The sequence below is a fragment of the Colletotrichum godetiae genome, assembly GCF_030913485.1.
Source record: "Colletotrichum godetiae strain CBS 193.32 chromosome Unknown BDP55scaffold_32, whole genome shotgun sequence".
In the NCBI taxonomy this organism is placed as follows: domain Eukaryota; kingdom Fungi; phylum Ascomycota; class Sordariomycetes; order Glomerellales; family Glomerellaceae; genus Colletotrichum; species Colletotrichum godetiae.
In genome coordinates, this window is record NW_026851280.1 from 279,318 (window position 1) to 300,853 (window position 21,536).

Consider the following 21,536-nt stretch of genomic DNA (forward strand, 5'->3'; position numbering starts at 1 on the left):
TATTGCTAAGTATGTGATACTGTCTACTTTTAACGGTTTGCTATTTTACCCTGCATTCTAACGAGTTACAAAGCCCAAAAGCTACAGTGATCGCAATGGCAGAAACGGTCTCTGGAGGCTGGCATCAAACAGACGTAGCAAAGGTAAGACGTAACGATGCCTGCCGATCACGACTTCTATACTTTCATCATAAACAATTCTGGAATTAGGTGGCTGGCTCAAAGATTGTAAAGGGAAGTCATATTTCGTTCAGCAGCCAATAGCCAGCAGACGTGGCTGAGCTGCAAACATGAAGCTGGAGCAATGGACAGGACTCCCAGAGCATTCCATCACGGCCCATCAATTGCAGCTAACAGAAATGGCGGCCCGAAGACTTCATCTCACTGGGAGGTGGGCGGCGGCGTTCAAAGCTACCATAACCCACGAAAGCCAAGACAGTCCACGATGGCGTTCCGAGGCGCCTCGCCTATGGCACGGCATTCCCCCAATTGTCGCCATTGGCCATACTTTCCCCCGCGCCCAAGGGCGGGCTACTAGGGCGGCCCGCCTTCAGCTGCCGCTCTTAGCGCATTGCTTCTCATGGCCATGGATGCAACCGTTCAGTCGAGAACATGTCGAAAGCTCCTGAACATGGTATAGTCTGTGTCACAGCATGTGGCCATGTGCGCCGGCAGAGGAATGGGGAAGGGTGCTCCCGCAGCAGCCCTCTGGCATGGTCCAGAATGAACGCCGCATGCGGACTATCAGGGTTTGAGACACTTGCGGCTGGCGCAATTCAGCCGCAAAATTCGCTCTCTGCCACGCGGGATGTGCAAAAACCTCATGATTGAGAGACATATCTGAAAGAAGAATAAGTTGCCCTCGTCGATTGTTGATACCGGCTGGGTGAGAATGTGAGGGGGCAGCTTCACACATGTCTACATCTTGAGACTTCGCCGTTTGTCACATCAGGCGACTGTGACTAGCCCTCTATAGGCCTCGTTATCGCTTAGGGTAGTATTTCTTTTACACAATTGGTAGTATATACTGGAACTCCAAGTCTTCCGACATTCAGATCAAATCATGGTGATTCTCTGTGTTGGTTCTTCTTCCGAGTTTCTGAACACTGCTGTGAAATTTGGCGGTCAATTTACGCATACTGAGTACAATTCAGCAAGCCGAACTTGCATGCAATGATATTTCCAAAACATGAGTACCATCTAGCAGGGTGCTCGAAGATGATTATCGGCTGGAAACATCCGACATATCCAAGGCATACTATCTAAGTAAGCAAATACTTGACGACATCAGCTACATCGAGACCCATGACACTTGAATCTCAATCTGCCCGTACTTTTCAAATGTCTAAAAGCATCGTTCTCAACAAATCATATCTTAATCTATGTGAGTTCCATGTCGGATTCTTGCCAACACGGCGTTGTTCCCGTATGTGCTACATTTATATCGCTGCCTACATACGTTTCATCTTGTAATTGCTGTCATACTGTTCCAGTATTTACATTCGCCACATCCATCAACATCTAACTATTGCATCCGACCTTTGCACTGGTCACTCAACTGTTCATACCCAATATCATGGTCTGACCACTTATCTTTAACCACCCATCTTCAACCAGCCGCATCCAATCATCTCATCCGGTATCACTTCTACTTCAATTTCTGCCATCACTCCTAGCGATATACATCACTCAGTGAGTATTCCCGATACCTGGCGGATGAAAACTCCCGTGCCAGGGACATCTAGGAGTAGAGCTTCTCGTTTCAAGTATGAAGTTCTTCGGTCAGCTTTCGGGCGGTATATGGGATTGATGACCATATAGCATGTAAACCGTGACTTAAGGCGAGGAATTCTTCAAATGACATCTAAAATACGATTTTTCGGGTTCATGTAGCGTTATGTTGCCTTCGCACTCTTCCATAGCATGGTTGCGTAAGTACCGAGGTTCGTGTCTAAAGTTCAGAATCATGTCTCCAGAAGACAACATTTCTCGTGAAAATACGCCGAGGCCTGTCTGGAGCTCGCGATGGCTGGGTGCAGCTGCACCGTTTTCGTAAGCGTTCCCTGAATACATGTATACATTCCAGCTTCGACCTTGAAAGCTGTTCCGGCTGTAAAGAGATAAGCAGCCGATTTATAGATGAACGACATAACTTCATGATCAAACCACCTTCAATCATATGCTTGGCAAGGAACTCGAGGATGTTGCACCGACCTTCGAACTTCAATCGAAAGACTTCCTCCACTCGGATGCACAATTGGTTCGGACTCGAGTGGATTTTGCCTGTAATGATTTCAACCGCAAAAAGTCAAGTCGTCACAGATTCATTTTTATCAAGCAAGCAACAAGCTTTGGAATCGAAGTACGGGAACGTTTTCTGCCCTCACACCAGAAGGAAAGATCTACAGAGGCCGTTCGACCCGAGCATCTGCGACTGCATGCCCGGGATCAGCCGCCCAAGAGCCGCAGGCTTTTGGGCGTCAGCCAAAAGACCTACCAACAACGATGACAGGAACATTTTGCATGGGTATTTGAGCAAGAGTCCTCGAGTCATGGCAGATCCAGAGGATTCAGGATACACCGTTGTGTCATCGAACGGCCACTGGGTGCCGTTGCACCATCTATATGACTGAGTATACCTGGCTGAGACACCGGGAAGCCATCTTTCTGCAAAGGCCTTCTCCTTCATTCAGTCTAACCCTTCCAAAGCACGAAGATTCGCATTGGTATCAAATCAAAGCGGAAAATGATGCCATCAAACTCGCGCATCCCCTTTCTTATGGCGCGGAGACTGCTAGCGGAGCGGAACACATTCTTTAGTTTCGTGATGGTTCATATTAACCGAGTAAGGACTGAAATCTTAATGTGTGTATGCAATGTCAGAGAGACAAAAAGCACTGAGAAATTTGGCTACTAGCTGCCGGTCTGCTTCACGTCCGGTTATACAAAACTTAAAGTGTGCACGCTGAGTATTTGCTTACACAAAGTTGGCGGCTATACTACTATTGTGGCGTTTAAAAGTTATTGTCGGATTGGAGGTCCAATTCGACCTCGAGGCAGGGGGCTGCGCAGGGACCACTTGCAACCCATATTTATGAGACTCGAGGGCTACCCAACCGACGGTTGAAACCTCCCTTTTACACCCTTACGCAGAAGTTGATATATTCCAGTTGATATCTTCGTCAACCCACCGTTCGAACCAACTACCCTGTGATAGGGATACCAACAGTTATTGACGGCAAATGTTGGGATTCGACATGACGCCGAAATTATTGCCTCGAAGTTGTAGACCTGCGAGCGTAAACGTAAGTATATGTTTACCTCACGAAAATGTGAAATGCACGATTTGACGGAGAGAGCCACATGAAAGGAAGTTTAATTGAATCAGTATTGCGTGAGAATGCGGCATAGCGTTCGAAGTCTCAACATCAACAACGGCAAGTCTTGTTTGCGTGCTCTTGTACCCGTAAAGCAATGAGTGCTCTCCCAGCAGAACTCCAACGAAGTAACCTAAGCCACGAAGACGCTCAGGACTTGTCCATCTTGTTCATTTCGATAGTAACGGTAAATGCATCTGTTCGTACGATCTTCCCATCAGAGCCATGCTGCTCGAGGATGCTCTCTTGACTTCCCCTTCCAACAACAGTTGTCTTGGCAATGCTGTTGAAACTATCTGCGTCGAAACCTTCTTGAGAAGTCTTCTTGACGGGGGTTCGGAAAAGTCCCTTGGTTGTCCCCAGTCTGCCACTGAGTCTCGATTTGGAGTTTCCAGACAAGTACTTGCCATTGCGCGAGGAGAAGATGCGTTTGCCAAAGAGAAGTTCGCCAAGGGGTTGCAGGACAGGGATGCATGCAGCTATGATGATGATACTGCCTTCCACACTATAGAGTCCAAGTTAGTTGCTGTAAATCTTGAGTATGGGGTTTCTTCGTCTTACACTGTCCAGATCACAAGCTCGACGGTGTCATCTGTATCATGAAGGGTTAGTTGCTGTTGTAAAACTGCTTGATCGAGATCAAGAACGTACATGTGTAATCCGAGCTTGTGAGGCTTGGGAGTTTGAGACACTTGTAGATGACTACAATTGCCGATCTGCTAGAATGTTAGTCAACTGTCTTGGGGATGCGACTCAAATATGAAGCCCTACAGCGACCCAAAACCGAGAGCTACGCTGAGCACAATTTTCTTTCTTCGATTCATTTGTAGTTTCGACAAAACAACGGCAGGGTAAACGGAGAGGTAGACGTCGGCAAAGGCACAGAACGCTGATTTCGTTAGCTGAAAGGTCGGTAGAGCTTTGGAATAAGCAACTTACCTCCTGAGTACGTCGCGAACGACACAAGGATCCACTTGCTCCAACATTTACCAGACACTGATGAGTCCCATTGAGAGCGTGCTGGTGAACATTGGGCGAAGATGATTGTGATAAAGCCAACCAAGTTGACCACACAGGTAATAGACAAGGCCCAAAGAAACCTCTTGTGCCATCTACTGGGGTTCAGAATTCGGGTGAGTAACGCGACAACAGCGAGTTTCGGAATGCCGAATGAAAGTAGTCCGGGCGGATAACCGGCGATGCTCCAAAGCATGGCACCCGACTTCTCGTCGATGGAAAGGGTATCGGCGTGGCGTCCATATCCATAAGACACAGCAACTGCTACAGTTGCTACGTTCATCCAACCACAAACCTAGAATTTTCACAGTCAGTTTAACAAGACTCTCCGATCTAACAGCTGAACCTCTAGAAATAAACCGTCATGACGGCATTTGCCCTTTGAAAACGCCGAAGTGGAAGGAGGAATGGCAGGGTGGATTGAGTCGCGTTTGGCATGGCCGGGCAACAGATGAAATGTTGTAGAACTGACCACAGACGCAACAATGAAGTAGTCATCCAGACTGATTTTTCCGAGAACCTTCCCCCTTGTGAAGAGTCTCGCCGCGGTAAAGACTGTGCTGAGAACTGATACACAAACGACGATTGCGAGAGCAGTTGGCCCCTTATTCTCGGCATCCCGAGCTGACGAAGTATCCGACGACATTGAGAAGAGGTCCAATGCGCCAAGAAGCGCACAAAGAGGTGCAAAAGAAACGAAGATCCAGACGGGGAGAAGCTATCCAACGAATAATGAAAGAATCGAACTTGATGACATGGGGAAGATATGACGGAACGGACAGACGGACAAAGGCCGGATGAGGGCCGCCAAGTGCCTCAGTCGCAGAACCGCGCGCATCTCAAGTTCCATCGCAGCAGTCATCAACTTACTCGGTCCATGCCTCGGGAAGGATGCGCACAGAAATTCAATTAGATTGATCAACAAGATTAAAAGGTCAAAATGGGATGAACGCAAGGATCATCGACGCCAAGTTAGGGTCGCAGCAACTGCGGTCCCTGGTTTAGCTTGGCCTGATTAGTAGTGGTGCAGGTGGAGGGACCACGGTTATGATTCAAGCATCGTGCTCTGTCCGCCTGCCAAGGGCCAGCAAAACAGGTGTTGGAACAACAACAGTTCTTCAACGAGACTCGGACTCGAGTCAAAGGCCATGTCAATGTCGGCTTCCGCGGCGGATGTCTGACGTTATCTCCCCACACACGTGGCCTTGAGTAAGATCTGCAGGCCTGCTTGTCTGACAGGTGTCGTTCGAGGCGCCTATCTCAGCCGTACGGTCTTTTTGGACTTTGTCGACCAGATAGAGACAATGTGGCTGGCTGCGAGATGTGTCGTACAGAGCACAGAACATGCTTCAAAGCCTGCATCGCTCTCTCGCTGGACGGTGGGATTTCTGGGTGACCCGACAGATATTCCACCCACTCCTCGTCGGTCTTTAAGACCAAGCTTTTTTGAACTTTGTTTAACATTCGAGACCTTGTTACATCGTCCATTCGTCATATGCTACCATTCCCCTTGGTTCCAAGTCAAACTTGCGAACTAGTAATTGGTAAAAATTCCCCGGAAGTTCCGCCCAGCGGCCGGCAAACGGACCGCGAGCGGCGCGGAGGAGATGAGCATGGGAAAACTATGATTTCCGCTCCTCACCGGGTTTCCGTAGTTCGTACTCCCCTTCTGACAGGCCGCTTTGGGCAGGTTTCGGCATAAAACGGATTTGAGCCAGTGCTCCGCGCTACAGGCGAGAAAAGCAAGCCGGTGGGCTGCTATGGATACGAAGCTCGCTTATTGAGTCGTGGCAGTAGTATTCGTTCCTCTTCGGACTCTGTAAGGTATCCGTAGACGACGATATGGCACATAGTGAAACTTGAAAGTGAAGGCCGCGTCTACCTCGGCTAATAAGTGTTGATGAGAAGCCGATAGCAGCAAGGATGAAGTACAATCCTTTACCAAAAAGGTCAAACGTTGGCGCTTCGTCGGATTGTGGACACCAAAGGACCTACCACTCAGCGAGTCGTTAGTCGCTCGTGGTGGCCTGACGTTGTCGAACAGCACGGTCAAAGCGCTCGAATAGATTAAGTCGTCCCGCGTGGCTTATTTCCAGCCGCAAGGAAAACCGGGAACAGCGATGCTCTTAGTGTAACTCTATTCCATGCTCAATAATCGGATTCGCACCCTATCGCCAAGGGGCGCTCTTCCCGAGGAATACGCCAGTATCCTGGGAGCCGGCAGCTTCCCCGGACCCGATGCCCCTTGTAATCTTGGAGGTTGTCAGCTGACAAAATTACAGGTCAGCGCTTATCGTAGACTCGGAGCACCAAGTGGTCCGCGGCGAACCTCGACTTCATGTATGCGATCAGCCCCAAACGTCTAAAAGGCATGGCACTCGATTTTGGAGGTTTCTTTAGACAACTTCCTATAGTGATCTATGGAGGATGAGGCGGTCGAGATCGCGCCGAGAAACCAAGCGCTGGGCCCGACCCAGTGATGTGGTCTAGCGATGCCGCGATCGACTTGTAGATTGACGAATGTCTTCTTCAGTGGGGATAGCTGAGCGCTGCCCACTGCATGCTCTCAGACTGCTGGACCAGTCTTAAACATGTAAAAAGCTTTGATTGCAACGAGCAAGCAGACTGTGAGAACCAACATACTTGTTCTGCTTTCCAATCACACCGGCGAAAGCCGCCCTGGGTTGTATCAATGGTTCCGTGGAAACTTTAGTTTAACGGTACGTACCTAACAACGCAACGTTAAGGTCCTGCTCTCAATGTCTTAGCACACTTGACAATGTCTTGTACGTCGGTGTGGTGGATGCATACCATTGAGCTCCAGCCTTTGTCGGCATAGGTAGGACAGCAGGTGAAGAGCTCGCAAACACCACGTCTTTGTACCCGCCCCCGTATGGTGCAATATAATGTTACTCATCGAGGTAGCGCAGCACTTTGTTTTCCGTACATGTTGTCCATCTGAAGTATTTACTCCAGGATCAACAGTCACTGTGACCGCTCCAGGGCTTTTTGCCGGCAAGAGCCTTCTGTTGCTATGTTGACATTCGATACATCACGTCGAGTCTTTCTCCGTTCCTGCCACAGATAGGTCTGTGTCTTCGAGGCTGAATCTAGAGTCGATTGCTTTGGCGACTCGCAAGAGCGGAGCACCCGGACCCGGATCCAATGCCTATGCTGTTGATGCAGTGACGTCTGCGCCCGCAGCACATATTGAGCAACTGTGATTTTGAAACAAGAAGATATTTCAACTGATCACTCTATGGCAAGTGTATTGGATCAACAGATCGATCTTTTTCAGGCAATTAGGTTTGCTTAGTATTTGAGGCAGTACTATGAATTAGGTGTACCACGAAGTGTCTAATGAGGCTCTTCCCATTCATGTTGATAGGGGGAAAAGTCTGCACCAGCGGTCTATGTGGACTTGGGAAGGATGGAGGCAGGACTCGAGCTCTCTGCGTCACTCTATTTAACTATTTCAAGAAGAAAAACCTGGGCAAGAGTGATCTAGCGAGGACTATGAGGTATGAGCAGAGCAGAGTTACTCTCCACGGGTGACAGATCCAAACGACCCGGCGAATCAGGCCGGCTCAATATGATGGCAATGTGTCCGTATCTTTGCTACTTGCATCGAAGCTTATATAGGACTATGGTTCAGAGGGTGGTCCATGTTTATTGTTAGTAAACTCTACTACTTCTAGGCTTGTTCTAACTTCATTTCGACATGGTTCCTAGCAGCATGCATCCCGATTGTTGCTGTTTCGATCACATACCAGACCCAAGGTTTCACAGGTCACCATGGCTTTGGGGTACAGGTCTCCTACTTAAAAATGCGAAGCCTTTCCAGCGACATGGTACCCGTAGCACTAATATCAGTCTGTATTGGCAGAAAGCCATGGGTAAGTACGACTGTTATAGCAGCCCTTATAAATATGCGCCGATAGCATCAGCACCCTAACACGTTGCATTTGGTGGTGTGAGCCCACTCTCACCACAGTTTCCAGCCAGACTAACCTGGTGACAAGTATCAATGCTGAGTTCCGATCATCGAATTGCTTTGAATTTGTCTTAAACCCACATCTATACAGTAAGTTGCGAAACTATAGTGAGGTGAAGGCATCTAGGAACTGACAACGTGACTATGAATTCTCTATGCAGAAGGTTTGAGAGCACTGGTCATCACCTGCCGTTCTTCACTGTAGGTTTCATAACTATATTTCACAATGAGCTCAGATCCGATGAACATGCAAGGAAAGGCAGAATACTTGAATCAAGTTGTCATAGTTTCGTTGCGTAACAAGTCCACTCCGCCGTGTCAGGTTCGAGCTCGACCACCATTGTGGTCTGGGTAGAAGGAAAATTTCATGTCTGAGGATCAGACGCGTGGAACGTGTTCGAGCCGCATCCCTGCTGACTGGATAGGCGTTTCACGACTCCGCATGCTCGATATTATAAGACGACAGTCCATCCAACTTTCTTTCAGACTTTCTGCTTCTCGGTCGAACAGAATCTGGCAAATAATCGCCATTCCAATGCATCGCCATATCCTTGCAGTCTCCTTGAGCAGTGCCCTGGTGGCATGGGCCAAGACGCCCGAGGGCTTCGAGCCCGCATCCAACGTCGATCTCATCGTCGCATACGGTGAGACGTCGGGTCTCAACGGCGTGGACCTGGCCAAGAGCCGTGAGTAATTATTCGCTGCGAGGAAAGACAAAAGGCTGATCCTCTACTCCAGTCACACAAACGGAGCCTACAGTCGGTACGACCGAGCCTTTGACCGGCAAGAGCTATGCTATCATCATGGTCGACATCGATATTCCTACGGCGAGCCCTCCGACTACCGGCACCTTCTTGCACTGGGCTCAGGCGGACCTGACGCCAGCCGCGCAGACTACCACAGTCAAGTTGAACGACGGCGAGCGTGTCATCCACACTCTGACAACCACCTCAAACGCGATCGCGGATTACAAGGGCCCCGCACCACCAGCAAGAGTTCCTCTTTCGCACCGGTATATCGAGCTGCTTGTTGACACCAGCGACATAACGGCGGACGGAACTGCTGCATTGCAGACGCTGTCAACTCGCGGGGGCGTTGATGTCAACGCTGTGCTCACCACGGCCGGACTGGCCAATAAGGTGGTGGCTGGTAACTTCTTTACTGTGACCAACCCCGGCCCTGCAGCGAACGCAAAGAAGAGCAACTCCACCACCACAGCTCCCACCGGTGCTGTGACACCGTCCAAGGTTCCTTCCGGCATCTCTTCAGGAATTAAGTCAACGAGTCTTTCAAACACTGTGTTGATGGGCGCAATGGCAGTTGGTTTTCTGGGCGCATTCGCTAGCTCATTCTGAGCAAGGGTTCGAGCCTCTCAACGACGTGTGTTGACAATTGCCATCCTCCGGAAGATTGACTCTTCTGACACCGGCTTCTCCATGATGAGAACGCGCGGCGCAGGATCCGCGTTTTGTTTCTGAACAGTTTGTCGTCTCAAGTAATCAATACAATAATACAAGCTCAGTTTCATCTCATCTTGAAGCACTCATCCCCTGTTTCACAACGGTCATGACATTGACACTGCGACCATGAGAGCACAGACGGCCGAAGTGGGGCCGGAAATGCCGGACGGACACGGCCCGATCACTGGTCTTAGGTTAATACCCTCACTGATCAACAAACTTCAGAGCCTTTTCTGCTTGTTGAAGCTCTTTAAACTTAGGCCTAGTTTTTGTGAGTCTTTCTGAGTGATTGGCACCCAACACGTACAAAGCTTATACCTTGGTCGTCAAGAGACTTGGCTTGTAATCATGGGATGCATGCCGCCTAAAACCGTTTTGAGTGAAATGAAGGAGATCAAATCAAACATACAGCATCCCTAAGCCCGCACTGCATGGAAAAAAGATACCTCAACCCAGTGGTGAGTCAAGAAACGAGTCACAAGGCACACAAACAGAGTCTTCCTGAGTCCTCGGTGCTGCACGTAGAGCTCAAAACGAGAGAGGTGGTGCTGTCGCCCCACTGTGACTGGCAGATTAATGCCAACAGGCAGGTTACTCGCACGAGTATTGTCACGGTCCATCGCCTGCATGATTTACTGGATCGTCTTTATCAATCAGTGTGCGACGTGGATGGCAAAGTATTATACCGGCAGACACAAAAGCAACTTCCCTTTCCTGTCACATCTACCTTCGTTACTGTCCCTTTCCTAGGCTGCTTAGAGTATATTATTACTTGGGAAAAGGTCAAGATACTAAAAGTAGCAACAGCAATAATAATGGTAATGGAAATGAAATCTAAAGGTACACTAGTGGTAAATTATTATGTCACCACTTGAATGCCGTATGCACATGAGGTTCTGCCCTGAGAAGGTCGCTTCGCTTATGATGCCTGAAGGGAAATTTCCTACAGCATATACGGGGTTTGCCTCCTCTCAGCGGAGCCAATGGAGTTGACAGCAATTACGGCGGCTGCAGTCAGCTTGACCATTCAAGAACCACCACACGTCACTTCTAGGTCGCCAGTATCTCGACCCAGCTGCGGTTCAGCGAATGCTTCCCTTCTAAGATACCCAAACACAGATAGTCGCTTGGATTGGATAGACGTGGCTTCCAAGACGTTGCATCAAAGCCCTTGGTAACAGTGACAAGGCAATAAGAGCCACATACTTTGAACCGCGTGGTTCACCTGCAGTGTGTTTTACTCCCTCGTTTCGTCATATCAAGTCAAATCGCAAAATTGGTGCGACCCTCACAACAGTTCAGGCTCTTTTCTCATCAAGCTGTCTCGAAACCACGTCAGCTTGCAGGAAGCACGTTGTGCAAGTGATCCATTATGGCGAACTTACACACCGAGCTCTGTCTATCCATTTCCATAACAGGTAAATCGGTAGCCACTTCAACAAAAAGCAGCAAGATGATATCCGATAGCCCACTTATACGTTTCTCGGCCCGGTGCCCGGCAGAGACCATCCAAAAACGACTTTTCTACGATTTAGTTGCCGAGCCTGGCAACATCCATTTGACTAAGGGAAACATGCAGTCAGTGTTGCACAATCACGTCAATCTATCTCCGCTATAGCAAGACAGCTGACGGGCCAAGACAAGGGACGGGACGGGACGCGATTGCAAGGGAACTATTTGTGCCCCACTCCTTGACAGGCATGCGCCAAGTAGGCTTCTTAGACCGAGCAAGGCAGATCTGATGTGCAAAGCCTGATGGAATGTCGGCAGTTGTTATCAGGCCTTGTGGATGAAGCTTCTGATTACACGTATTTGCCTCTCTCTAAAGGAAATATTTAAGGCTGAGATTAGATCCTCCGTGATCCTTCATCGTCGATTTTAATCAGTTCCTGCCAGAACACTCACCATGACCGTGACAACAATCGATCTGCCCGTGCTGGGTAGCTACCCATCACTCATTTGGATCGTTCCAGCGGTGTTCCTCGCATTCAAAATCCTCACCTTTGGTAGTAGAGAGAAACATCTTCCGCCCGGTCCACCAACTCTTCCCATCCTTGGAAATGCTCATCTGATTCCCTCGAAAGGCATGTACAGCAAGTAAGTAAATTGGCTCATGGGAATTATCGTTCTCGCTAACTCAAGACAGATTCAAAGAATGGGCCGATCAGTACGGATCGATCTATTCTCTCAAGGTCGGGCAAAGTACCATGATTGTGCTTAACGACAGACATGCCGTTCACGAACTCTTGACATCAAAAGGGGCTTATTACAACGACAGACCCATCGATCAGCAGTATGACCTCGCCATGCGTCAAGAGAACACTTCTTTGATGCATGATGGTCCTAAGTGGAGAGCACAGCGGAAGATTGCAGCCACATACTTCTCTCCAAAGAATCTCGACGGCGCACTGAGGGAAGTACAAGAGTCTGAGTAAGTTTCGGTCACAACTGCGAAACATTTGCACGTATCCTCTAGAATCATTGCGTCTAATGTAGGCAGGACTGCTGTCTTGATACACGATCTACTGAAGAGGCCTGATGGCTTTATGGAGAGTGTGAAACGTACCACTGCTTCTATCGCAACAGTCACAATTTTCGGCCAGCGTGCTCCCAGTTGGGAAAGCTTTTGGGCATATGCAAGTTATTCCAATTTGAATCAAGTATATCATCTTACAAGAGCTAATACAAACTAGGCGGTTTACATTGCCATGGATGGGGTAAGATCTGCACCATAGACTTATTTTTATGAAGCTTGAAAAGATTGAGCTGATCCTGTGAAGGTTTCGACCGTTCTCGAGCCCGGCTCTTACCTACCTGTGGAGCAGTTCCCAATTCTTAAATGGATTCCGGATCGCTTATCCAAGTCCAGGCAACAAGGGAAGGAATTATACCATACTATCACAAACATCTGGACCAAGGCTCGCCAAGACGTGGAAATGCGGCGTAGCAAGGGTATCAGGAGAGAATCTCTCATTGATAAACTGTTCGACGAGGAGATGAAGTGCGATGTGCCACTCAGTGACACAGAATTCAATAATTTCCTTGGGGGCCTACAGATGGCAGCTGCCGATACGACAGCTACGGCAACACTCACCAACATCATGCTCCTTGCGAAGCACCCCGAGGCCCAGGAGAAAGCAAGAGTCGAAATCGACAGAGTCTGTGGTGTGGAGAGGTTTCCCAATTGGACCGACTTCAAGGACTTGCCGTACATAAATTGTATTGTGAAAGAGGGGTTACGGCTGAAACCAGTGTAAGCAATCCGATCAAACTCTCCAGATATGGTGCTGATATTAGGCTGTGCACTCAGAGTACCTACCGGCATACCTCATGCAGCCAAGGAAGACCGATGGTACGGTGAAATGTTCATCCCAGCTGGCTCTTCCATCTTCATACCAGCATACGCACTTAACCATAATAGCGACTCGTCGCCGGACCCCTTTACATACAACCCAGACCGTTATATCCCAGTTGCCGATAAACTTGCACCTGAACTCGCCGCTTCACCCAAGTACGAAGAGCGTGATCACTACTCGTACGGTGCAGGGCGACGTATGTGCGTTGGTCTACATCTTGCCGAGAGATCCCAATGGCGCATGGTAGCTCAGATACTCTGGGCGTTCAAGATTGAGCCAGCAATTGGGACCGATGGAAAGGATATTGAACTAGATTCGAGCCCTGAAGGATACGTGGAGGGGCTCTTGCACACTCCTAAGAAATACAAGGTGAAGTTTGTGCCGAGAAGCAAGAAGCATGTCGAGGTCATCCAACAAAGTTTCGGTGCGGCTGCGGAGTTTTTGAAACAATGGGAGTAGGTACGGGGGGTCTGCACAATCATATCCTTGGTATGACTGAAGATCTTCGACACCGTACGGAGGCTTGATACAAGTCCGAATAAGGCCTGGCAGAGACTGTTGGTGACGGCAGCAAAGGCAGCAGCAAGTAGGAGTGATATTTGTGTTTTCAAAGACCATTTCCATCCTCATTACTCTTTTCTTCTTTTTCGTCGCCTGATGTCTTCTACTGCTTATTCTATACAATACAATGAATACCCTAGTGATTGCTTCAAATTTTCAGTTACCCTTTGGCTCCCGGTCGATGGGGATAGGCCTTTCCAGGTGTCTCAACCACTTCGGCCGCGTTCTTTTGAACGATGTACCAGACTGCAGTTGTAGATCCTCAATGGCACTGGCCCATCGCACAAGTTCTCCTTCAGCAAACGCAGTCTGCATGATTCCAAGCCCAAAGGGCATGCCAGTATCGGTATATATTCCTGCAGGAATCGTGATCATGGGATACCCAGCCTGCGCCGCGACCTGGTAAGTCTGGGCTACTGATACAGGCACAAGCAAGCCTGAAAGCCGGGTTCCATTGTAACTTAGTGCACCGTCGATTCCGACACGTGCAGTGGTCTGCATGTAGTCAAGAGCCTTCCAGTAAGTGTCATTCTGGATTCCTTGAGTCTCGTTAGACATTAGAAAGCCATCTTGACCGGTACGAAAAGCTGGAAGGCCATGGTAAACCCTATAGCGTCCAGGCATTGTGTAGTTTCCGTTGAAGGGATAGCCCCCTTCGATTCCGTCATTGTCATAATTGAACTTGATAATGTCTTCGAGTGATCGAATTTTCGTGTTTTGGAGTCCAGAGAGGTATTTCTTGATGTTGTTGTAGAAGTCGACCAAAATGACGGTATATTCTGACTTTTCAGGGTGACCTATCTTGCCTTGCCAATTCCAATCCCAGCCTGTTTTGTTCACGACATTCTCGTGATCGGTAATCTCAGTGAAGTTAACGACGGTGCCGCCATTTTCTTGGATCAGAGTTATCAGGCCGTCAAGCTGCGCCTTGGTTTCTGCATTTGAGATGTTCCAAAAGCTGTACCATGGAATACCGAATGTTGCCTTGTACAGACTAGTCTTGTTGGTGAGGAACTTCGAGTATCCTCCTGATGGTGGCGTCTTTCCGCGTTGGGCATCGGTGTAATTGTCTCTTGGATCGATACCGTAGATAGCATCCAGGGCGTAGACGGCGTCTCGGACAGTTCGGCCGAAAGTTCCAACCGTGTCTTGGTGTTCGCACTCTGGTATGACTCTATGTAAGATTTCACGTGTTAATCGAGTATTCTCCGCAAGTGAGCTTAGTTAGTCAGATGTGTGACCGACGTACCCGTCTCGTGAAGTCAGTCCGACAGTCGGCTTGATGCCTACTACGCCATTCTTATGAGCAGGGCTAATGACTGGCACCGAGTCAGCAGTGTCTATATGGTGTGAATGAAACAAAGTCTTACCACTGCCGTCCGTTTCTGTACCGAGAGAAAAGGCGATCGCATTGGCAGCTACTCCTACTGCACTCCCAGAGCTACTTCCCATGGGATTAAATACCAGATTGTAAGGACTTCGTGGCTGCCCGCCCCTTGGGGAGTAGCCCTCTGAGTATCCGGTACTTCGCATATCGGCCCACTCGCTCATCGTGGATTTTCCAAATAGCACAGCTCCTGCAGCCCTTAAACGAGCAACAACGAAGGCGTCGCGGGGGACAATACTTCCAAGCAGCGCATAACTCCCGGCAGTTGTTTCCATACTGTCCTTCGTCGCGATGTTGTCTTTGACAGTAAAGGGGATTCCATGGAGCGGACCGAGAACTTGGCCTGCCTTTCGTTGTTTGTCCCTCTCGGCCGCGATTGTCATGACGTCCGGATTCAATTGCATGACGGAACTGTTGGAGTAAAGGGTAAGTTAGTAAGCTTCATCTGGAGAGTCAGCACAATGGATAGAATCTCACCTGATGTACTCCTGGGTCTGGAAAGTCCGCTGCATGTAACACATGACCAATTGCTGAGAAGTCAAGATGCCATCCGTCATGGCCTTCTGCATCTGGTCGATGGTTGCTTCTTCTAACTTGAAGGTGCCCGCGCAAACCGGCATGGGAAAAAGTTCCGTGGTGTTTTCATTCTGCAGGAGTGGGAATAAAGGAGTCGCCAAGCTGTTGCTGGCCACAAGTTGGCTGATGGCCGGAGAAACAAAGTTTGCCAGCACCAACAACAATCTGAGATGATGCCAAGCTGGTAATCTCGAGGATGTTCCAGATAGATGCATCGTTTACCAAGGTTGGGCTGACAGGATAAGAGTTGACTAAAAGTTTGTTGAAGGGAAAGGGCCAAGTGCGAGAAAATCTCAATGGTTCTTGTGCGTGGAAACGGTGTTTTTGATAGCAAGGGTGGAAGGTGGAACCTCGAAATGCGTCGAGACTCGCAGTTTTATAAGACGAGTTGAAGCCAGAGGACCTTGGCTTCGGCCATTATGCGTGTTGACGGAGTCTCGATGACACTCTCAGTTGTCACCAAAGGCCCAGGCCCTTATTTTGGAACTTCTGTTTTCGGATCCATCACACTGTGGCTTTGACTCCTTATTGGAGAGTTTGCGATGTGTCAGTATGCCGCTTTTTCGCCAGCCGTTTCTCTTCAGCAACTATGATTCCTGAGACATACGTGCTTGTGGCTAGTCCTCGCTCAAAAGGGTGGGCTGATTCACGCGTTAGCTGCATTCGAGGAACCCTTGCGGGGCTGGCTGAATGACTGGGTCAGACTTGCTAGTCCACGGCTGTCTCACACAGTGGTTGTCTGCAGCCTAATTCATATTGTGTGTTACTTAGAATACATTGAATGCATCCGCTGGATCTTGAGGCCACTTCTGGTTCTTGATGAAGCTAAGTGTGTTGATTTCCAACAGTTTGTTTCCCTGATGACTCGTATGCACATTAACTTGTCAAATCTCATGCATCATAAATGTACTTATGAAAATTCATCGCGATGTAAGGCTGGGGCTGGTGCTTCCCGCGGATTAAATGTAGTGCCGGTCCTATGAGACTGGTGTCTCCAATAATTTCAAAGTAATTGACCATAATTCAAGTAACGTAACTCACAAGAGTTCAATCACAGACTCCAGTGCGCCCGGAAAGAATCTAGATATCAAGTTCCTGAATTTCATACATACCCACATATGCATGACTGGGGCCGTTCGTATGCTGATAATGCTTAGTGTATCCTCGATTATTCGACGCGGACTTATATTGCAACTTTCGGCTTGTCTGAAAGGCTCTTTCTAAAGTTGTGCTCAGTGCTCTAGTCTGCACTGGGCAACTGACGCTTGATCTCCATGTGGTTCTCCATAGGCTTGTCTACGGATCCACCGTCAGATAGGAAGGAATACTTATTCACTAGAAAACCTACCGCGAATCTATCGGCAGGTTTCCGCATCACCACTAATAAGGTACTTCAGTTTCATGTACCGCGTGGCCGTGCCACATCCAGAACTTGCCGGGAGACACTGTAATCGAGAAAGGTAATTGTAGTCCCGATTGCAATACTAGTCGCAGACAGAAAGAAGTTGACAGAATCCATTGAGCGGCAGACAACCCGTTCTTTCACCTACTTGATGGCTCCGTGGAATAAGTTGTATTGAAGTGGTTTAAGTCGCTCTGAAAAATCCCCCAAAAATGGTTGACGGGCATATCGAAGCCCCCATTCCATCCTAAGTTTGCCGATCATTTCCCGAATATTCTAAACGGTCAGCAGTTGATGGGACGTTGCACCACGAGCATCCTTGTCGTCAGCAACTCTAGTCTGAACTTAGCACGGCGAATTAGCGGTCAATCGACCTCTTAGAATCGGGAAACCGGACGATCCGCTTTATGCGCTCCATCAAGATTACAACCGACGCCGACGTCGCAAGTCTTCCACCTTACAGGTCCGCGATGCCCCGTCGGGTGCCACACCATCTTTTACGGTGCCCCGCAGCGGGCTCTAGACTGGAGACTGACCGTTGAAGGACAGCGTTGCTTTCCTTTTTTTCTTCTGATCTTCCTTTGTTTCTCCACGAGGCGTTACCGAGTACCCGGATCACCTTACACTCCCGACTCATAGTCATCAAAGCTTCTTCTTCTTTTGATCTGTTTCTTTAAGCTCTGTCATTACTCCCGACGAAAGGAAAATGGCGGAACCAACTCCGACTCCTGCCACTTCGACTCCGGCTAGCCCCCAGACTGGAGCCGTAGCTGAGCCCGAGCCCGAGCGGCCCGCTCCTGAAGTGGAGGTAGAAGTCGATCGGGAAGAAAATGACTCGTCTTGGGGCGGCGATGAGGCTTCTCGTGCCAGCACCTCGCTCAAGTCAGCCACGTCAACTTACGAATGGAAGCACGGTCGCCGGTACCATGGGTATCAATCTGGTTCCTACAATTTTCCCAACGACGAGGAGGAACAAGACCGGCTTGATATGATCCATCACGTTTTCTTCAGGCTGATGAATGATCGCTTGTACCTTGCGCCAATCAAGACCGAGGGGCTGAAGGTTCTCGACATCGGCACCGGCACAGGGATTTGGCCTATTCAATTTGGAGATGAGCACCCCGAGGCAGAGGTGATTGTTGGGAACGACCTCAGTCCCATCCAGCCGCAATGGGTGCCACCGAACGTCAAGTTCATCATCGACGACGTCGAGCTTGACTGGGCGGAGCCTGAGCAATACGACTACATTCACTGCCGCTACATGGCAGGTTCCATCAAGGACTGGCCTCGGCTGGTAAACCAGATCTACGAGAACCTGAAACCCGGAGGCTGGGTCGAGTTCCAGGAATCTGCAAACACTCTATACTCTGAGGATGGCTCGCTCAAGCCTGACAACGCTATGGTTCAAATGATGGACGGACTCATGGAGGCCTGTGAGAAGATCGGAAGAACAATGGACCCGGCACCATCCTTCAAGCGTTGGGCCGAACAGGCTGGCTTCCAGAAGGTGGGCGAGCAGAAATTCAAGCTGCCCATTGGCAGCTGGCCTAAAGACGCTAGGTTGAAGGAGGTCGGCACGCTTATGGGAGTAAATTTCCTGGAAGGAGTGGAGGCATTCACTGCTGCATTATTCAAGGACGTTTTGGGGTGGAGTCCGGAGGAAGTCACAGTTCTCAATGCTGGGGTTCGAGCGGCAGTACGGAAGAGAGACGTTCACCCCATCTTCGACTTCGTTGTCGTCACTGGGCAGAAGCCTTTTCAAGTTTTAGGGCAATGATCAACAATCTTTAGTCAGCTGGATGGTCTCTTTTCGGCATTTGCAGCTTTGGGTGGATTATCTCGAGTTATCATAGCAAAGCGCGTTATCTAAAGTTCCTCTTTCCGTGGCGTTGCCTCCATAACATCTTCGACATGATCCGAAGCCTCCTCGTAGGCATCCACGTGAGCCTTCGAGAAGTCTCTGGCCGGGATCTCTCTGGCAAACAGCATGTCCAGCTCCTCGTACGTACGGCCTTTACATTCAGGTAGGCGAAAGTATGACCAAACGAAGATGATCCCGGCAGTACCCGCCCAGAAGAAGCCGGCCTTGCCTCTTAGATTCCACTCCGTAGGGTTCCTTGACGTCGATAAGCATCTGTCTTCACAACATTTATCAGTTCCAAGAAGGTAGTGCTCACATCATGTAAGTCTGGAGGACTTGAGAGACTATATTGACAAGCTGGTAGGCATTTCGTGATAGCACGACTGTCAATGGGCGAAGCCGAACCGAGGAAGTCTCACTGATGACGCTGTACTGTTGCGTTTATTAGGACTTGTGTACCTGCAAAGCAACAGGCAAGATGACGGGGTTTAGAGACTTGAGTCCTGGTGACTTACAGTAATAGGTCCAATAGTGAGAGACTGAAAATGTCAGCTTCGCCCCTTGACTTTGGTATTTCAGATGCATTAGGAGTTTTCACTCACGTATATGAATAGCCAGAAGACACAAAGGCCACCAGAGGGCCAAAGGCCTTTCTCGCCAGCAGATACATCAAGAATGCCTATGATGAACAGGATGACGGTAAGAGCTCCAATCCCGGTAACGTATATGGCGCGACGACCCCAATTAGTAATGAGCCACCATGATCTTAATAGTTAAAGTCAGCTCGATCATCATCATTGAATGATTCAGACGGAAGGTTCTTACAAAACGGTTCCAATAAAGGCCATGCCCTTTGCTCCTAGACTCAGTTCGAACGCATTCGCTGTTCTCATTCCCGCGGTAGTAAAGAAGTATGTCGGGGTGTAAGCGAAGCTGCTGCCAGACATGACTTGCCCCGCAAACGCTATGCAGCAAATTTCCGTGCGTCGACGATCAATGCCCTTGAAACAATCAAGGTATGTCACACCGCTGGTCACTCCTGATTCGACTTTGGTTGTGTGAACCATCATTGCTAATTGAGCGTTGATTTGGTCTTGAGTCTTATTCCCGCTGAGTCTCTCGATGGACCGTCTAGCGTCTTCAAGACGATCTTTCCGGACTAGAAACCACGGACTTTCAGGGGCAAGATAGGAAACAACCATCAGAGGGACTGGCCAGAGCTTGTTCCACGTGTTCTGTTAGGTGATGCGGCTCAAAGTCTAGAAGATAGCCTGTCGGGGTAAACTTACCCATTGAATTGCGAAAGGGATCCGGTAGGCCATCTCGCCCTCAATGCTTAGACATCCGCGGAGAACACCAGCAGCAATAAGCTGGCCAGTTGCCCAGCAAAGATTCACCTGAGCCGGGTTAGTTGTAACACCTCATATTAGCCTGGAGACAACGCACATATGTAGTCATGTAACCGCGTAGATTGGTAGGACAGACCTCGGAGGCTATGGCATGACTAGTCAGTAGGGGGCAAGAAACCAAATATCTTAGATGAGATTCACCGTAGGCTGGACTGAGTGTCGCAAAAACACCCCAGGAAAGGCCGCAGAGAATTTGTCCAACTAGAAGCATGGCGGCAGAGTGCGCAAAGAACACGACGAAGATAAAGCAGTTCAGGAAGAACATGGCACCAATCATGACCCATCGATAGCCATATTTGGACGCGAAGTATCCGTTCATCAACCCGCCTGTTGATGTTAGTTGCTAGTTGATTTGGAAAGCCGAATGCATGCGCTTACCAAAGATGGCACCGACCGTGGAAGCCATCGTCAGGCCTGTTTGCCACGGCCCAGAGACCTGATAACCAATTTCTTCGCCGTACCAACTACCATACTTCTTTTGGAACTCCGGATAGGCAAAAAAGTTGTTAATCAGGATGACATCATATCTAGAGGGAATCATTGATTAGCACGTGCCTCGGGATAGTGAATAGTAAAGCAGGAAAGTTTTTACCCTTCCATCACAATGGACATGGAGATCATGATAGACCAAAAGACAGCCTTGCGGTTCTGGCTGAGTGCCTGACGAAGTGTCTGCGCATGTTCCTCGTCCGAAGCTTGCTTGGCTTCGTAAATGGCAGACTGCCCAAGCTTTTCTTCTACCTCATTCTCGGCCGCCTTACGCAGATGGCGGACCTCAAGATCGGCCTTAGAGGTCATTGTGACCGAAAGGTGTTTGGGTCTTATTTGAAATAATGCGATGGAATAATGCTCTGAGTGGCACAGTGGTCAGTTAGGGGTGTCGGATCTAGAACCGAAAAGGTTGCCGGCAGGTCTATATAGAGACACAGCAGGCTCACAGTCTAGGATTTCTTCAAACGACCGGCATGACATTGCATCCGAACCGTTTTCCTGGAAGGTCACCGGGCCGGTAGAAGTACTTTCATCCTAATTGATACATAACAGGGTTCTCGAGTCGCGCGAGTATCAAGAAACCTTCGCTCTTGATCCCCCACATGGTTGAGCCACCCCGCAACCCCAGACTAGAGTTGCGAAAGT

The 21,536-nt window shown here is 49.1% G+C and overlaps 6 protein-coding genes across 6 annotated transcripts; 3 read left to right on the forward strand and 3 right to left on the reverse strand.

Annotated features, from left to right (window-relative positions):
* Positions 1-3,407: 3,407 nt before the first annotated feature.
* Positions 3,408-5,291, reverse strand: BDP55DRAFT_228521 (uncharacterized protein). The gene is made up of 6 exons (XM_060566132.1): positions 4,866-5,291; positions 4,316-4,688; positions 4,148-4,265; positions 4,028-4,092; positions 3,938-3,968; positions 3,408-3,881 (listed from the first exon to the last, which is right to left on the reverse strand). Exons 1-6 carry the CDS (start codon positions 5,037-5,039, stop codon positions 3,527-3,529), a joined length of 1,116 nt encoding a protein of 371 aa, XP_060427266.1. The 5' UTR covers positions 5,040-5,291; the 3' UTR covers positions 3,408-3,526.
* A 2,929-nt stretch (positions 5,292-8,220) lies between these two features.
* Positions 8,221-9,906, forward strand: BDP55DRAFT_717432 (phosphatidylethanolamine-binding protein; the record flags this gene model as incomplete). The annotated part of the gene is made up of 6 exons (XM_060578375.1): positions 8,221-8,289; positions 8,335-8,366; positions 8,395-8,477; positions 8,549-8,588; positions 8,898-9,073; positions 9,126-9,906. 6 exons carry the CDS (start codon positions 8,221-8,223, stop codon positions 9,740-9,742), a joined length of 1,017 nt encoding a protein of 338 aa, XP_060427267.1. The 3' UTR covers positions 9,743-9,906.
* Positions 9,907-11,753: 1,847 nt separating this feature from the next.
* Positions 11,754-13,662, forward strand: BDP55DRAFT_556834 (cytochrome P450 2D18; the record flags this gene model as incomplete). Its single annotated transcript, XM_060569630.1, has 5 exons — positions 11,754-11,944; positions 11,994-12,278; positions 12,348-12,487; positions 12,614-13,100; positions 13,158-13,662. The coding sequence occupies 5 exons, from the start codon at positions 11,754-11,756 to the stop codon at positions 13,660-13,662; spliced, it is 1,608 nt and encodes a 535-aa protein (XP_060427268.1).
* A 258-nt stretch (positions 13,663-13,920) lies between these two features.
* On the reverse strand, positions 13,921-15,771 carry BDP55DRAFT_695547 (glutamyl-tRNA amidotransferase subunit A; the record flags this gene model as incomplete). Its single annotated transcript, XM_060577483.1, has 4 exons — positions 13,921-14,938; positions 15,014-15,083; positions 15,135-15,562; positions 15,629-15,771. The coding sequence occupies 4 exons, from the start codon at positions 15,769-15,771 to the stop codon at positions 13,921-13,923; spliced, it is 1,659 nt and encodes a 552-aa protein (XP_060427269.1).
* A 1,807-nt stretch (positions 15,772-17,578) lies between these two features.
* On the forward strand, positions 17,579-19,026 carry BDP55DRAFT_670691 (S-adenosyl-L-methionine-dependent methyltransferase). The gene has a single exon (XM_060575403.1). The coding sequence runs from the start codon at positions 17,836-17,838 to the stop codon at positions 18,904-18,906; it is 1,071 nt and encodes a 356-aa protein (XP_060427270.1). The 5' UTR covers positions 17,579-17,835; the 3' UTR covers positions 18,907-19,026.
* On the reverse strand, positions 18,996-21,192 carry BDP55DRAFT_614451 (sugar transporter-like protein; the record flags this gene model as incomplete). Its single annotated transcript, XM_060571241.1, has 10 exons — positions 20,992-21,192; positions 20,778-20,926; positions 20,541-20,726; positions 20,437-20,483; positions 20,280-20,387; positions 19,816-20,210; positions 19,593-19,755; positions 19,506-19,529; positions 19,307-19,422; positions 18,996-19,245 (listed from the first exon to the last, which is right to left on the reverse strand). Exons 1-10 carry the CDS (start codon positions 21,018-21,020, stop codon positions 18,996-18,998), a joined length of 1,467 nt encoding a protein of 488 aa, XP_060427271.1. The 5' UTR covers positions 21,021-21,192.
* Between the last annotated feature and the right edge of the window lie 344 nt (positions 21,193-21,536).

Excerpts from the sequence above, each read along its gene's own strand:
- BDP55DRAFT_670691 (XM_060575403.1), top strand. The coding sequence starts at position 17,836 with ATGGCGGAACCAACTCCGACTCCTGCCACTTCGACTCCGGCTAGCCCC.
- BDP55DRAFT_228521 (XM_060566132.1), bottom strand. The coding sequence starts at position 5,039 with ATGTCGTCGGATACTTCGTCAGCTCGGGATGCCGAGAATAAGGGGCCA. Across the intron at positions 4,689-4,865 it reads ACTTCATTGTTGCGTCTGTG|GTTTGTGGTTGGATGAACGT; the intron begins GTCAGTTCTACA and ends TGAAAATTCTAG. Across the intron at positions 4,093-4,147 it reads GCTCTCGGTTTTGGGTCGCT|ATCGGCAATTGTAGTCATCT; the intron begins GTAGGGCTTCAT and ends ACATTCTAGCAG.